Source organism: Chrysochloris asiatica, unplaced genomic scaffold (assembly GCF_000296735.1).
Source record: "Chrysochloris asiatica unplaced genomic scaffold, ChrAsi1.0 scaffold00005, whole genome shotgun sequence".
In the NCBI taxonomy this organism is placed as follows: Eukaryota; Metazoa; Chordata; class Mammalia; order Afrosoricida; family Chrysochloridae; genus Chrysochloris; species Chrysochloris asiatica.
The window spans coordinates 10,401,304-10,419,494 of record NW_006408523.1 but is presented as its reverse complement, the minus strand read 5'-3'; the positions used below and the strand labels follow the sequence as shown (position 1 = coordinate 10,419,494).

General features: G+C 41.6%; 1 protein-coding gene across 1 annotated transcript in view; it reads left to right on the top strand.

Annotated features, from left to right (window-relative positions):
* IFT88 (intraflagellar transport 88 homolog (Chlamydomonas)) overlaps positions 1–12,877 on the top strand; it is a 107,370-nt gene extending 94,493 nt beyond the window's left edge. The window contains exons 24-25 of the mRNA XM_006831966.1: positions 12,383–12,493; positions 12,756–12,877. Of these exons, the coding sequence (XP_006832029.1) occupies positions 12,383–12,493; positions 12,756–12,877 (233 nt within the window). The remainder of the gene's footprint in view (positions 1–12,382; positions 12,494–12,755) is intronic.
* Positions 12,878–18,191: the final 5,314 nt, after the last annotated feature.

Sequence of the window (18,191 nt, the reverse complement as noted above, 5' to 3'; positions counted from 1 at the left end):
GGTTTCTGAGGCTGTGAATCTTTACAAGAGCAAAAAACCTCATCTTTCTCTCGCGGAGCAGCTGGTAGTTCTGAACTGCTGACCTTGAGGTTAACGGCCCGACTCATAACTACTATGCTGCCAGAGCCCCTTAGTGAAACATATATGTGTGTGTATGTATATAGACATATATATATATATATGTTGTTGTTAAGTGCCATTGAGTCGATTCCGACTCATAGTGACCCTGTATAGGATTTCTCAGGAGCAGCTGGTGAGCTTGAACCACCAATCTTGCAGTTCAAATGACTTTGCAGTCTGATGCATTAGCTCACAGCACCACACAAGGACTCTATATGGATACATAGATAAATAGATAGATAGATAGATAGATAGATAGATAGATAGATAGATAGATAGAGTTTATTATCTTACATTTGTAGAGTCCCAGGTCCCAGCAGAAGAGAGAGAGGAAGAGTCCATCCTGTGTGTCCATTATATTGGGAGAGGCCACATCCCCAAGGAAACATCCTTTTAACTGATTGGCTGCTCTTAGCCACTAATCACTTAACTGTGCCTGTATTCAGTTTCATCATCATGGGAAGACGCACATCTCAAGTGCTAAACCTCTGGAAATCCTTGCCTAGTTAAGTTGATGTAGAACCCTACCCATTATACAATCCTCACCCGTGTTCTCCCCAGAGAACAGTCTTGCTTGGGGGTGGGGGTGGGGGGCGTGTTCACAGATCCATTGATAATATCCCCATTTAAGAGTTTCCAGTACAGATTTACTTGTCAGAGGTAGCCTCATTTCTACCTGTCTTCCGCTTCTAACCTGTGAAATATAGAGAGTCACATTTATGTTTTAACATAGAAATGTCAGGTCCTTCTGTCTGTATTGGACTCCCTGCTCAGAGAGGAGAAAGGGAATATTGTGTTTCTGTGGATCTAAGGGAGGCTGCCTTCATTAAGTAGAAGATTCTCATGTTCTTAGAGTGCCTACCACTTGATTTTTCAAGTATTTCCTGGGACAAGACCCTAAAGAACTTACAAGATCTTAGAATTCTTAATTTATATAAAATAGCCATGTCTGAAATGTGTGAGGGTCTTTGGAAATCATTCTTGCTGGGGGATCACACTAATCTCACCGAAGTCTTATCTTTGCTGGAGTTTGTCTTTGTAAACTTTTTGATGAAGAGTGCCACGCGCTTCCTCGTCATCAGTTCTCACACTTCAGCATGTATCCAAAAGGCCTAGTGAAGCTCAGTGCTGAGCTCCTACTCCTTTCCAAGTCAGTGAGTCTGACTCAAGAATCTGTCTTATCTAACACACTCACAACTCATGCTGACGCTGCTGATCCTAGGAACCACAGGTGTGTTAAAAGGTGGTGACCGACATCCCACCACATACAATACATGACAGTCTTCAGTCACTTCTTGTCTGGCTCAAGCCACCAACCTTAGACTCTGTCCTGCTCTACGTGCTGTCTTCGGAAAGTGATGTGTAAGCTTTCTAAAGCTTCAGTAAGAACGTTGTGTTAAATGAGACCCTGCACAAAACATACCTGCCACAATGCCTGGCATATACTAGATGCTGAATAAAAGTTAGTGGCAACTTGAATCCACCAGTGACTCTGCAGGAGAAAAGACTTGGTGATCTCTCACAAAAGATGACAGCCTAGGAAACTCTATGGGATGGTTCTATTTTGTCACATGGGTCATGGCATCAGAATTGATTTGATTTGGTATGGCAGTGTAGGATAAGCATTAGACTGCAAGGTCATTTTGAACCACGAAACTCACCAGCCACTCCTCATAAACCCTATATGTTTGGGTTGCTATGAGTTGGAACTGACTCGATGAAACTTAACAACAACAACTGCAAACCAATTGCTATTTTATACAAATTGCCTTGAAAGGAATCGTGCCTAGTTTAGAATTTTCAGTATTCATTCCAGGATCTTCAGTATTCCCGTTTGTTTTTGTACAATTAACTTAAAATGAAATGAGCTTGTCTTAAAGTAAAAACGCGTAACTCTTTAGATATACAATTATGGGATTATATTTGGCAGCTTGGTGCCAAAACATCAATTCAGAAGAAGAAGAAGAAAAAAAAAAACTTAAGCCATACTGAAAAATCCCAAAAGTACAGGTAAATCGGCGATTTCAGGGTCTTGGTAGTCAGGAATCTGTGTGGTGTCCAAGGGTAAAACCGATCTAAAATCGGACTAACCATGTTCCTGCCTGTTGCATCGGGGCCCTGGGAAGGCAGGGACCTCCCCACAAACATCTGCTTCTTGTGTGTCTCTGCCCTCGTGCCTTTCCTGTAATGCATTGTCCACTTCAGCATGCGAGTTGCATTTTGTGATTTATTTCATGGACTGTGTTATAAAGGTTCCTTTTTTAAGTTGTTTTTCTTTATTCTGTGTGATTCTTGATGGCTTGCTCTATTTTTGAGTTTGGTTTCCATTATATCTCAGATATGAACTTTCCCTATAAGAATGTACCTCTTGATTTTACAATGAAAAGAATCTTTGAAGGAAAATCAGCAGGATCATATGACTTAATGAACAGAAATTCACTTTACAGTCAGCATTGGGAGGAACACCTATTTTATAAAGGTTATTGTAACCATTGTTTCATCTTATTTTTTTTTAATTGAAGTTGTATTTTAAGATTTATAGTCCGAGGGTGAGCAAGTTCTTTGGTAAAAATCCCTTGTCACGGTTCTGCTGGGCCTTCATGATGTCACAGAGTCACTGATTCATGCTTAGCATCTACCACGTATGAAGAGATGCGGCTATTGGCCTTCCTGCCAAGAAGCACACTGAGCTGGTAAGATAGAGACAACACACAGGAATGCACCTAACTACTGAGGACCGCGTAGCCACACACAGCTTATCCTGCAGAGCCACCATGCTGTGAAGAAACTGATGCTGTTATAGTTCAATACCATCAAGTCGGTTCTGACTCTCAGTGACCCTATATCCGGTTTCCAAGGCTGTAAATCTTTTCAGGAGCAGAAAGCCTTATATTTCTCTTGCAAAGCAGCTAGTGGGCTCAAACTGCCACCTTTGGTTCAGGGTCCAGTGTTTATCCTACAAAGCCACCGTGCTCCTAAGAAAGTGACGTTGTTGTTATTAAATACCATCAAATTGGTTCTGACTCATAACGACACTATATAGGGTTTCTGAGGCTGTAAATCTTTTCAGGCACAGAAAGTCTCATCTTTCTCCCCAAGAGACTGATGGTGGTGGTTGGTGGTTGTGTACTGTTGAATTTGGTTCTGACTAGAACAGTTAATAGTCTTTTTTACTTAAGGGAAGGAGGAAGTCAGTTGACGAATTGTGTATTGTATTAATAAATGGGCCTTAAAAATGAAAAAGACTGGTTTTTCAGCTGAGATGTCTGTATACTACAGGAGGCATCAGATTACAAAGATTTAACAAGTGAAGTGGGTTACAGAGATGTGGAGAAAAAGATGTAAACTGTTTTTATGTATGATGATAAAAATATTCACTAGTCAATAACTAAAGAAATGCAAACTTGCCTATAAAGTTAACAAGGCCTGTATCCAGTTGGAAATAATTCAGCCATGGCTGTGGCAAATGAAACAAAGCAACAGCGGCGTATGCCTTGTGTAACATTAACTCAAGTAGGAGACAGGCCAAGGAGCTCTGTCATCGTAGTAAGTTATAAGTCAGGCTGCTAACCACAAGGTCAGCAGTTTGAAATGACCAGCTGCTCTTCAGAAGAAAGATGAGGCTTTCGGCTCCCAAGTGTGGCGCTGTGGGTTAATGCTCTGGACTGCACTGTTAGTTTGAACCGCAAGATGGGTGGTTTAAGCTCACCAGCTGCTCCTCAGAAACCCCTACAGGGTCTCTGTTAGTCAGAACTGACTCGAAGGCACTTCGCAACAACAACAAAGATTTACAGCCTCAGAAACGCTGTACAGGGTCCGCTATGAGTCAGAACCAACTCCACGGCACATAACCACCACCACTAGGAAACCAGTAGAGGTGCCCTGCTCAAAGTTGGAGTCTGACCTTCAGTGTTGAGCTGCCATGATTGTTGCTTCCTGTTTCTATGGAGTCGAAATCCAACGTTCAAGAGATTTGGTTGCTATGCAACGCATACGCTGCCTTTGTTTCCATGGGCCATGACCAAACCATTTCAAAGCCCAGAAATTCGCAAATAATTTTTTTTTTAACTTTTGATGGTGACGGGTGAAGGTTTGGAGAGTAAGTTCAATTTTTAAAGAATAATTCTCAGGAATAGCAAGGATAAACTAAACTAAACTTGCTGGTGAGAGTTTCATGTGGTACTCCATTCTAGGAATCACGTTGGCAATATTCATCAGGATTTTCTAAATGTCCGTATTCCTGGATAACAAAAAAGAAACCAAACAACCTCACTGCTGTCGAGTTGGTTCTGACTCACAGCTGCCCTCTATGGGTTTTCTGAGACTAACTGTTTATGGGAGCAGACAACTTCCTCTTTCTCCCTCCACACAGCTTGTGGGTTTGAACCACAATGCCTCCCCCACAGCCCCACCAGAACTCTTTATAAACCCAGCCCTCCCCGCCCAATTGTTGTTCTTAGGTGCCACTGAGTCAGATCTGGCTCATAGGGGCCCTGTGCACAATAGAAGGAAACGTTGCGCAGTCCTGCGTCAGCAGCCTCACAATGGTCGTGTTTGTACCCATTGTTGTTGCCAGTCCATCTCACTGACGGTCTTCCTCTTTTGCGCTGACTCGTTGATTTGTTGTTACTGTTTGATGCCATCAAGTCAGCTCTGACTCATAGCAATCCTGTATAGGGTGCCCATGGCTATAAATCTTCTTGGGAGCAGAAGGCCCATATTGCTGCTGAGGAGTGGCTAGTGGGCTCGAACCACCAACCTTGTGGTTAGCAGTTCAGTGCTTATTCTAATGTTCCACCAGCACTCCTGATCCCTTGATAGAAGGAGCCTATTTTAACGATACCAGATTCTGACAGAACTGTGTCTATGGATGTTGATCCATTACTTACAACAGGAAACACTGAGAGTAAACAAAATGCTGGCCTCGAAAATGAAGGTCCCAGGTCAAGTCATAGCCTCACACGGCAGTTCTTACAGGCCTTCTCTCGTCCCCCGGTGTGAGATCTGGGTCATGTGCCCGTACCTCATCTTCAGGGGCATTTAGATCATTTCGTATCCCAGCTCCCAGAGAAGGAGGTCTGTCTGAGAAACACTCCCATCAGCACACAGAGTATAATGAGTCATAGCCGTTACACAATGTGGTTTCCTTTTCACTTTGCTCTAAACAAAATAACATTCACTTCAAAGCATAGCGAAATCCATAAAGTGAGAACTGTTCGGGAGAAGCAGAGATTTTGATTGGATCCTGAAAGTGTGCTATAGGTGTGACATCATGGAAATTGTGGTTTATAGTCAGTATTGAAGGTAAGAGCCCCCCAGGCAGACTGTAAGCTCCTCTGGGGCTAGTGCTATGGCAGCCCCTGCCCCCCTCCTGCCTCCCCCACCATGTGCATTACCTCAGATACAGAGTAGAAGCACAGCTAATACTCAGCAGAATTGTTTAAAGTTCAAAAATTTATATTCTTCTTCATATATCCATTATTCATGCAAATGTTTATGTACTTAATATTGCAAAATCAATATTTGCCATACTTTAATCCCATTTCAAGTGTTAACACAAATAAAATACATTACTTTTCATTTTCTCTACAATTTTTAAAAATTCTGCCTTCAGTTTATTGACCACTGTAAAATAAAATGTCATGCTCTTAACTATATTCTTAAATAAGCAGAGACAGTCTCCCCTTGGAAATGGAATTCGTTTTATTATTATTTGAAGAGAACATATGGTGAAGGTTTACACAGTCAGCCTCTGACCCTTACTCAATGTGTTCCTTGAAAAGAGCCTGTGTTATAAAACTCACTTTCTCACCAAAAAAATCAATAAATAATGTCTCGTATTTAAAAACCTGTAGTATTCTAAAATATCACAAATAGTCTGCCTCCCTTAGTAGGAGCTGCCTAGTAAAAATATGGGCAAAGGCCGGATGTCATCTCCCACCAAGCAGGAATTTTGTGAGAATCTCCCCCCTCCACCCCACCAAGTCTCAAGATTTCAAACTTACTAATACAACAAGCAGCAGGTCTTGGCTGTTCTGAGAATAGGAGAGGGATCTAAAACATAGAGCGGTGAAAGTAGATTGGGAGTTCACTTTGGTCGGGATGTGTAACTGTCCTTATTAACACAGCCACATTCCACAGAGTCAGCCAAGCAGTGGGGCTGGGGACAGCGTACAGATGGTGGGAATATGGATATGAATAAGGCCAATGTGCTACTGCTTTATAGGATTCTTGGCCAAAGAAGCAGTATTTCATAAGAGGTACCAGACTGGGAATCAGGGGTAGGCCTGGATTGAGGGCTAGCTTTCCGTCTGTGAACTCTTCAACAAGTGACTTTACCTCCCTAGGTTCGTTTTCTTGGAATTGGAAAAAATAAAAAGGATTTGATGACATAACTTTTTAAACAACACTTTTGTGCAGTTCTGCTAATTACAAACTCCTTCTTCTGACAATCAGGTGGATGGTGTACTCAGCAAAACTCCTCCAGGACAGCACTTCTAAAAATGATAGATGGAATGTTTTCTAAGTAGGAAGAGAGAAAATGAAATAACTTAGTGTGGTTTTTTTTCAGGCTCACTTGGTAGAAAAAGAAAGCAAGCCTTTGGAGACCAGAAATGACTAGAAAGTTTAAGTCTAAAGGTCGCCTCGTGGCCTGGAGCTGGCACTTGCTCTAGCTGCTCCCTAATGGCCTGGAGCCAGACTCTGATGGGCACACGAGGGGAACAGGGAGAAAGCCTTGAGAGCTCAGATCAAAGAACCTCCTTCATAAAGCCTACAGTAGGTCAACCAGGGAAAAAACACACCCCACAAAGCATGGGTTTCCTCCCAGACTCTGGTTGTAAAAAAAATTCTTTTTAAAGTCTCCCTTGAAAATTCCTAGCCATAAGTCCTCATTCACATAGTTTTGAAGCTAGAATGCATTTTACCTGTGTACCCTGAAGACTCTGAGCTGATCATTTGATTTAACATGGACTCTCCAGTTGAAACTACCATGTTCTGTGGGAGAAAGATGAGGTGTTCTGCGCCTGTAAAGATTTACAGCCTCGAAAACCCTGTACAGGGTTGCTATGAGTCGGAACCAACTCCAGGGCACACAGCCACCAGCCACCACCACCTTCTTGGTGGTACTACCAAATGCCTAGAAGAAACAAACATAGTTCTCCCTGGAGGAATAGACTTTCAGTCTAAACCTCAGATAATTCCCTCAGGTAGTTCCAAGCAACAAGAACTTACAATTCAAAAATGTTATAGACATATGAGAAAACCAACTATTGTTAGTGAGCAGCAGCAGAAACTATAGAATCAGATCTTCAAACACTACAGGCAATGGAATTATCAGTTAAAGAATTGCCGGTATTTCAAGAGTAAAAATATCGTTGCCTCTTGTTATCTGAAAAGTTCAGATCTTTTTGGTTTGTTGTTTTTTTATTGCTCATTCTTTTTACAGGGTTACATCCTGACATTTTTATGTAACTTGAATTTTGTTTTTTGCAATTTGTTTGTTTGTTTTGGGGGGATATACACCAAAATGCTCAGGAATATATAATCATTTAAACAACCAAAGGACACATTCTTCAAGCCTGCCTCCTGGCCGCCAGCAAACAGCCTTTATCTTTCCATGAGTCTAGAGTCCTCAGCTGCTCTGCTGCTCCATGTCCTCATCTTTGCCTCCATCTCTGGTGTTGTTGCTTCTCGGGATAGGGTCCCACATTCCGCTCACGCTCTTCTCCCTTGATGGTCCTAGGGTCCTCTGTTCCTGGACTGTAAGATTAACTACTCCCCCTCTTTTTGTTACAAAACTTCTTTACAGTTGTGACAATCACAATTAGTCATGATAACCATTACTCACTATTGAATCATAAGAATCTTATCCCCATCTCCTTTCACCTGACCTGTGTAGACAAAATGAAAACCATTCAGTGGGGATTCTACCTTCCTCCACACACTCTGAAACTAAACTTTGGGGTTGTTTTTTGTTTTTTGAGATAGAGCTGATGTCCTCTCTTATCTGAACTCTAAACACTTAGTGTCAAAAACCAAGGTATCAAGTAACACAGAATCCCTCACTATAATGGAATGAACTGTATCCCCCCAAAAAGGCAAGGTGGACGTGTCTGACCACTGGTGCCTGTGAACATGACCTTGTTTGGAAATAGACTCTTTGAAGATGTTATCAGTGAACAGTCAGAAGTGTTGGTTATTCAGTGGGAGAAGCCTTACCTCCCACACCAGAGGATGGGGTCTGATTCCCAGCCAGCACACCTCCCAGGCAGCGTGATACCAGCCACCTGTCACTGGAGACTTGCTGCAGCTATGATGCTGAACAGACTTCAGTGGGGCTGTCAGACTTACGATGGGACTCAAAAGACAGGACTGACTTTCTCCTTCTGAAAATCACCTAGTGTAAACACCCTGGATCTCCACTGTCCAGTCTTCAACTGATCCTGTGGATGACACAGACCCAAGTAGTACTGGGGTGGGCAGGAGTCGGGCTGACGAAGACAGCAGCTGATACCAACATCCGTTTCATTAGATCAGACCAAAGTAGGGTAGTCCTTTTTCCATCTGAGTGGTGCTGTCTTATCAAACAGGACAACAGACCTGAAGATATAGGCAGCAGAGAGGCCTCCAAAGTGGTCAGCACTGCCCAGGCCCTGATTTGGACTTGCAGCCTCCAGAGCCATGAGACATGCAATGTCAAAACCACTCTCTTGTGGTATTTTTGTCACGGCAGCCTAAAGACCTCGCTGCCTAAACCCTAACTCTCCAAGCTCTGGGATCCGATTCACACAGTGGGGAATATTCTGAATACCGAGGAGTAAGAGACCATAAAAATGACGAGGCGGGTTTGAAAATTAGCCAAATGAAATTGTATGTCACTGAGCCTACAGTTCCAGAATGAAGACATTGTGATGTCATTTTCAGAACATTTTAGCAAACAGATCCTCTTTAAAAATAAATAGATAAAAATAAGATGGTAAATACACGATTAAATCTAAACCTATATTGAACATTTAAAATAATGGCAGTGATCTAAATTGTAGAATATTTTTAATTAAGGTAAAACTACAGTCTTGGATAAGAGCAGAATTCGAGGCAAGTATGTTGGGGGTGGTGATAAGAATTAAAGTATGCAAAGTGTCAGGATAGCAATTTTAGATTTTTGTTAAATATATATGTTAAAATGCCTAACATGTCATGAATATTAAAATAATAGAAATGAGATGTATAAATTCCAAGCTAGTAAAAAGGAAGTAAGTTTTCCTTTTGCTATATCAATGGAAGAGAATATTGTGTCTGGAAATAGACCCAAACATACATGGTCAATTTTGGACAAAGGTGCAAAAAGCAACAAATGGTACTGGAACAACTGGATATGCATGTGCAGAAAGTTTAATCTTGACCCATACTTTGCACCAGATACAGAAGTTAATGCAAAATTGGTGATAGACCAAACCGAAAGCTAAAAACATGTAGAGGAAACTATAGAAGAAAAGTTTTGTGACCTCTGGTTAATCAAAAATTTCTTAGATCCTACACCAAAAACATGATCCATAAAAAGGGGTGGTGGATGGAGTGGGAAAAGATTTTATCAAAATTGAAAACTTTTGCTCTTTAGAAAACATTAAAATACAAGCCAGAATAGGGGAAATTATTTGCAAAACCTAAGACTTGTATATAGAATATATAAACTCTTACCACTCAGTAGGAAGAAAGTGCACAGTCCAATTATTTAGAAATGGGCAAAAGATTTCAACAAACTCTTCACCAAAGATGATTTATGAATGGCAGTTAAGCACATAAAAAGATGCTTGACATCCTTAGTCTTTAGGGAAATGCAAATTTAAAACATAATGAGATATCACTAAACAGCCAGTAAAGTGGTTAATATTGAAAAACCTGACCATACCAAGTATGATACACAGAGAAATTGGAGTCAAGGATTTAGTTTTACTTGGATCTTCAATCAACAGCCATGGAAGCAGCAATCAGGAAATGACAAGCTACATTGGACAGACTTGCTGCAGAAAATCTCATTAAAGTGTTAAAGCAAAGGCTGCACCTAACCTAAGCCACAGTATTTTCAGTTACTCATATTCATGGAAAACTGGACAGTGTTTAAGGAAGACTGAAGAAAAACTATGTCTTCGAATTATGTTATTGGCAAAAAATGTTGAATGTGTCATGAACTGTCAGAAGAATGAACAAATGTGTGTTGGAAGAAGTACAGCAAGAATGGTCCTTGGCATGGAGAGATGAAGCGGCTGGGGACTCTGGACTCAGGGAGGGAGAGGGGCTGTGTGCTGATGGCCAGGGGGCAGGTTTGCGGGGTGTACCCTTTGTTTGGTTGAGGACACATGGAGGGGATTGTAATCATTGCAATGAAACAAAATACGATAGGATGAATGTAAAGCTGATGCTCTCGCATGTAAACTATCACACAGTTCACAAAAACATTTTAAAAAATAATAAAAATTTTAAAAAGTAAAGAATGGTCCTTGGAAGTGAGAATGGAGAGACTTGGTCTCACATACTTTGGACATGTTATCAGGAGGGACCAGTCTTGGAGAAGGATGTCATGCTTGGTACAATAAGGGATCAGCAAGAAAGAGGAGGAGGACACAGTGATTGAACAATGTGTCCAACATACAACCATGGAGAGAGAGGCGCTGAGCCGAGCAGTGCCGTTCACAGGATCTAAGTCAGAGCTGACTGGATGGCACGTAACACCAACAGAAACAAATGCCAGGTATTGTGAAGATTAAGGAGCAACAGAATTCTTGTTCACTGTTAATGGGACTATATAATGTGCAACTGTTTTAGAAAACAGTTTGGCAATTTCTTAAGCATATACCCACCACATGAACTAACCATTCCATTCCTAAGTATTTTCCCAAGAGAAGTGAAAGCATATGTCTGCACAAAGCCTTGTACACAGAAAAGCAGTAGTAACTTTATTTGAAATACCAAAATCTGGAGGCAATCCAAATTTACACAGGAGAATGGATAAACAAATTGTGGCTTATCTATACCAGGGGTAAAATTAATGAAATAAACAAAATGATGCAGAAGTAACTACTGATACATGCAACAAGTGCCATCGAGTCAGTTCTGACTCATAGCGACCCTGTGTAGGGTTTCTGAAGAGTGCTTGGTGAGTTTGAACCACCGACCTTGTGGTTCAAACCAACCTTGAAGTCCAGTGCTTATCCTACAGTGCCATACAGGACTCCACGGTTCCGTTGTTGTTGGTGGTGTTAAGTGTCACTGAGTCAGTTCTGACGCATAGTGACCCCTGTATAAGGTTTCCAAGGAGCTGCTGGTGAGTTTGAACTGCCAACTTTGAGGTTCAAACTAACCTTGCAGTCCAGCGCTTTATACCACAGCACCTTCTTAAATGTGGGGAATGTTTCAGTTCATTCCCAGAAATACCAATAAACTAAAATACATAGTACACTCAAAAAAAATAAATGATTGGTTTACATTGGAGGACCAGTCTCATTAAATATGAAGTTTCCATAGTCGTTTTTTTAAAAAACATCATCATGGGAACTTAAGAGGGAGGAGTAGCACTGTTTCTAGAAAATTGATTCTTTTAAAGACGATCACAGAAATTTAGAGTTAAAAGCACGATTACTTGTTTTCTAGCAAGGTTAGTGTTTAGCCCTATTGGAAACCTTCAGTGATACGAGCACACTCTTTCCCAGGCCAGCCCTCACCATATTTGGTCATGGATCCACACTCCTACCACATGGGGAAAGTCTGTATGCACACTCCTCAGATGTTTGAAGGAAGTGATAGGAGGACCTCAGTTCTCTCCTTCATGTTAAGGTACCCAACCTCCTCCACTGAGCTTCCCCAAAGCCTTGATGTGAAGTTACTGATACAGCTCTTGCTGCTCCAAAACTTCCTTTGTTTTTCAGTTCTTCTTCTTTGCTAGGTTATAGTCTTTGCTAGGTTATAGGTTATAGGTCTTGTCTCTAACTTCCTACAAGTGAATCTATGAAATGGAAACCTATAACTCAGCACACATTTTGGAAGAGTACATAACCACTCTTAAGTGATCTTCTATCTACATGTAGATTCCAAGTAAGAGATTCCATTTTTTTAAAGCAAAAACTACATCCATCCATAGGAAATCGCTTCCCAAATGAAACAGTTTGCCTATTTCTTAGCAGATACATATGCTTTAAGACGGGTAATGTAGTTTCATGCTTTCTCAACGTATTAAACAAATGCATTTTTATTTTTGTGTTTTCAGATAGTGGCCAGAACAGTAGTGCCAGTAGTAAAGGTGAACGACTAAGTGCCAAACTCAGAGCTTTACCTGGGACAAATGAACCTTATGAAAGTAGCAGTAACAAAGAAATAGGCAAGTGCTGGTGTACCCCCCTCCCCCCCCAGTTCCTCAGTTCCTAAGGGCATAGCAGGGCTGAAGGAGACTGGTGAGGTGACCCAATCCTGTAATTGGGCATTGTTAAGATCTTTGATGTATACAGACAAAATCTACAAGGACTTGAGAGAGCATGTCTTTGCACTCTGAGTTGTTCGGTTTTGGTGATTAGACTAACTGGCTTCCCACTTGTTTTGCTTTTATCTGTTACGCTAATAGAACCATCTCTTTTGAAACCTAGATGCCTCCTACGTGGATCCACTTGGCCCTCAGATAGAAAGACCAAAAACTGCAGCCAAAAAAAGGATTGATGAAGATGACTTTGCTGATGAAGAGCTGGGAGAGGACTTGCTCCCAGAATAGCCTTTTCATATAGCATATATTAAAGGGAGGAGATCCCATCGCCTTAAAGGATAATACTCATGTTAAACTTTTGGTTAAATAGCCAAACTTTAACTTTGTATACTGTCAAAACTTAAAATGCATGTATTCTGTTGAGTTGCACTACTTTGGTGTTTTGTAATTGTGGAATAAATACGTGAAAGTATTATTTTAGGCTGGTGACTTCCTTACCTTTTAACAACATTGATCCAAAGAAATAAATCAGTTTTTTAACACAACCCGATATATACACACATAAGGGTAAGTCGAAAAGCATTGCTAGAAAATCATAGAAACTTTTATTAAACAAAAGTATCAGGTGTGGCGCTGTGGGTTAATGAGTCAGACTGCAAAGCCGTTTGAACTGCAAGGGCGGCAGTCGGCAGTTCAAGCTCACTAGCTACTCCTTGGAAACCAGATACAGGGTCTCTATGAGTCGGAACCGACTCCACGGCACATAACAACAACAATCTTCCCCAAAGAATTTTGTACTATTCAATTTATACCACATCAGAACGACAATTGTGGTGCCCTCAGGGAACTCAAAAGGAGCTCTGGTAGCGTAGTGGTTACGAATCAGGCTGCGAACTGCAAGGTCATCAGTTCAAAACTACCAGCTGTTCCGTGGGAGAAAGATGAGGCTTTCTGGCCCTGTAAAGATTTACAGCCTCAGAAGCCCTGTACAGGGTCGCTATAAGTCGGAACCGACTCCACGGCACATAACAACAACAACAGGGAACTCAAATGGTGTTCCTTTTCAATGTTCTTTGAGTTTGGGGGACAAAAAGAAGTTTGAAGGGGTAAAATCGGGGCTGTCAAGTACATGGGGTAAGGTTTCCAACGAAATTCTCCTTAGGGAAGCAGGTGCATTGTCATAGTAGAAAAAAACCGCTCCTGGAGCAACTTTTCCTGGCCTCTTTCTCACCAGTGCAGTTTTCCGTTTTCCTAAAGCAGCTTCATAATCCCTCATGATTGTCCTGTGTCTTTCGAAATAGAAAATCTATCAAGATTATCTCTTTCGTATCTCAAAACACAGTCTCCTTAACCTTCTGAACTGACTTTCTGCCTGAAGAGGAACTCAGCAGTTACCCTTGGAAGCCACCGTTTTGACTGAACATGTTCAAACCCACCAAGCTACTCCTCGGAAACCCTATACAGAGTTGTTATGAGTCGGAACCAACTCAATGACACTTCACAACAACAAGTATACTAAGACAGTGGATTACTGATAGAACTTCTCTGCAGCCATCCACTGATTGCAGAGACATGTTTAAACACATTTTTCTTTGAAATAAAGTTGTGTGTATATGAACTGGAATTTTTTAGTAGCAATACTTTTTGACTTAGCCTCGTATGTGTGTGGATGTATTCATGAAATATTTGCAGTGCATGCTGATATTTTCTATAATTTCATTAAAATAGGTAAAATTCTAGTATTGAAGTCAATACTTTGATTTCATAGTTTGAAGCTTAAATACTGCACTGGAATATACCCACAATAAATCTTTATTTGAGCTTAATTGCTTGGAGTTTGAAAACGGTAAGTCTTTGGAAGTTTTGCCTCAGGACTATTAAAACAACGTTTTGGAGGAAGTGCAAAGTACAGTGAGAGAAAATACCAAACCATAACCCTGTTACTGCAGTTCCTTTCAGCCTTCAGCCCTGTGACAACTGCAAGAATGCTGTTCCCATTTGTGTCTTTAGGTATGACATAGAGGGCAGGCTGCCTGCATTTTCTTTAGCAATGTGTTTGGCTGGCCAAGACTGCAGAGGAATTTCACTGATGAGACAGAAGAAACGGTTCATCTTTAGCACTACACTAGGGAGCGTGGATCCCTTGATCTTAGTTAACATTATCTCTACAAATCACACACTACTGTTAGATGCTGGCAAGTCCCAAATCTGTGGGTCAGACAGTAGGCTGAAGGCCTCTTCTGGCTCACGTAGCTTCAGGGACTGATAAACCCTCAAGAGACCTGCAGATTTACATCCCTTGACTGGTGGGCAGGTGATGAGTGCAGGGTCCAGACAGAAAGCAAGCGTTGCCAGAACTGGGGGCAGACCACACCCCCAAGACACTCCCCTTTCAAATGATTGGCTTTTCACATCAGATCACGGAATGGAAGGTGGTTATGTCGTGTCTGCCAAACAACTCAGAATCCTAGGTTAGCCAAGTTGACACATAACATTTATCAGCACCCCACCCACTGCCACCCAGTTGATTCCCACTCCTAACAACCCCGTGTCGTCTCTCCAGAATTGTACATCTTTATGGGAATAACCAGACTCATCTTTCTCTCATGTAGCAACGGGTGGGCTTGAACCGCCAAACTTGCAATTGCAAACACCTAACCCACAGCCCCACCAGGGTGCTTTTAACCATCACAATGGTGTGCTATATACATAGGAAAGGAGATGAGCTCCAAGAGGTAATTAGATCCTGTAGAGACTTACAGACTCACGTTGTTGTGTGTGGTCAAGTCAGTTCCAACTCATAGATAGAGACCCTGTGTAGGGTTTCCAAGGAGCGGCTGGTGGGTTTGAGCAGTCGCAGGAGCAGAAAGCTTCATCTTTCTCCAGTGAACTCGTAACTGCAGATCTTGTGGTTCATAGTCCTGTGCTTACAGTATGGAGCCACCAGGCTTAGAGTGGGTTTTGTTCTAGTTAAAGAAGACTTTAGAAGGTTTTGAGCAAAGGAGGTGAAAGGCATGATCTGACGTAACCTTTTGAAAGCAGCAGCCACGTTGGTTGCCATGAAGATGAATTTGGAGTGAGGGGAAGAGACAGGAGGTTGAAACTACTAACAGTGTTGTTGTTGTTGTTTGTGCTGTGGAGTCGGTTCCGACCCATAGTGACCCTGTACAGGTTTCCGAGGCTGTAAATCTTTACGGGAGCAGAACGCCTCATCTTTCTCCCACGGAACAGCTGGTAGTTTCGAACTGCTGACCTTGCAGCTCGCAGCCCGATTCGTAACCACTGTTTTTAGGTACTGTCAAGTCAGCTCTGACCCTACTGACCACGTGGACAATGGAACAGAACACTGCCCAGTCCCGACTCCTGCCTCACAATTGCTGTTACACTTGAGCCCATTGGTGCTGCCACGGTGCCAATCCATCTCATTTAAGAACTTCCTCTTTTTCGCTGACCCTCCACTTTACCAAGCATGATGTCCTTCTCCAGGGACTGATCTTAGTTAACAAAGTATGAGAGCAAGTCTCATCATCCTGGCTTCTAAGGAGCATTCTGGCTGATTTCTTCCAACACAGATTTGTTTGTTCTTCTGGCAGTCCATGGTACTTTCAATATTCTTCTCCATCACTGTAATTCAAATGCATCAATTCTTCTATGGTCTTCCTTATTCATTGTTCAGCTTTCAATTGCATGTATGGCAATTAAAAATATTTTGTCAGACTTGCCTTAGTTCTCAAACAGATATCTTTGCTATTTAACCCTTTAAATTGTTGCTGTTGTTGTTATGTGCTGTGGAGTCGGTTCCGACTCATAGCGACCCTATACAGGGTTTCCAAGGCTATAAATCTTTACGGGAACAGAAAGCCTCGTCTTTCTCCCGCGGAACAGCTGGTAGTTTTGAACTGCTGACCTTGCGGCTCGCAGCCCGATTCGAAACCACTACACTACGAGAGCTCCTTTTAACCTTTTCAGTTAGTCCCTGCTTAAAACAATCTGTTTTACCTTGAAATCTACTGACTTCTTTGTCATTTGGAAGTTCTGTATCTACATTGTTCCCTCTTTTTACTTTGTACTTGGCTTCATTTTACACTGATATCTCTGGTTCAGTCTTGAAGTTTTAACTTTAAATGCGTCTATATCTGGATTAAGGAGCTCTGGTAGCGTAGTGGTTACAAATTGGGCTGCGAACCTTAAGGTCAGTGGTTCGAAACTACCAGCTGCTCCGCGGGTGAAAGATGAGGCTTTCTACTCCCATAAAGATTTACACCCTCGGAAACCCTGTACAGGGTCGCTATGGGTCGGAACCGACTCAACGGCACTTAACAACAACAACATATCTGGATTGGAGTCCTGGAGTGGCACTGTGGATGAATGCAGTTTGAACTGCAAGGTCAGTGGTTCAAACTCACCAGCCACGTCTCAGAAACCTCATACAGGGTCACTATGGGTCAGAACTGACTTGACAGCACTTAACAACAACAACAACAACATATCTGGATTGGACTCCTGGTGTGGCACTGTAGGATCAGCACTGGATTGGGAAGCACAATGTCAGCCGTTCAAACCCACCAGCTGCTCCTTGGGAACCGTATACAGGGTCTCTATGAGTTGGAATGGACTCAACGGGACTTAACAACAACATTATCTGGATTGCTTTCTGGATGATATTGTCATGTATGGTGAACTCAAGGTATTGTTTGCTGTGGTTGATTCTCAGTTCAAAGACCACCCTTTAGCATTTTTTGTAAAGTTGGTCTGGTCATTACAAATTAATTTATATTTGCCAAGAAATGTCCTAATTTCACCATTGCACTTGAGGGACAGCTTTACCAGATATACGATTCTTGGTTGGCAATCTTTTTCTTTTAGAGTTCTGTGTATGTCATCCATTGCCTTCTTGCCTATGGTTTCTGCTGAGAAATCAAAGCTGTTTCACTGGTTCTGTTTTGTAGGTAACTTCATTTTTCCTGAGCTTTATCTTTGAGTTTGGAAAATTTGATTATGATATGTCAGCGATTTTCTTTTGGGATCTATCCTGTTTGGGGTTTGTTCAGCTTCTTATATGTTTATTTTCTTATGTTAGGGAGTTTTCTTCCAATAACTCTTCAACAGTTTTCTCTGTACTTGTCTTTTTCTGTTCTGGAGTTCTGATCACCTGTAAATTGTTCCTCTTCCTGGTGTCCCACATAATTCTTAGTCTTCAGATTTTTTCATTCTGTTTTCTGATTGCTCTTCTAGAGTACAGGTACTGAGAGACTTGTCTTCAAGTTTACTAATTCACACTTCCATCAATTCCTTTGCCCTTTCAATGTGTTGCCCATTTCTGAGATCTTAGTATTAATCCTCTGAATTTCCAATTGCAGAGTTTGTATTGTTTGAAATTTTGCATTTATTTTGTCTGTTTGTTCTTGTACTGCTTTCTTGAATTCTTCTAAAGTTTTTCTTGTGTTCTCCTTGCTTTCTTCAATCTTTCTATTGATCTTTTGAGGGTATCTAATTACCATTGGACAATCTCTTTGATATCTCAAGTGAGCAAAGTTTTGCTAAAGGTAATACAGAAACGGCTGCAATCATACATTGACAGAGAACTTCCAGAGGTTCAAGC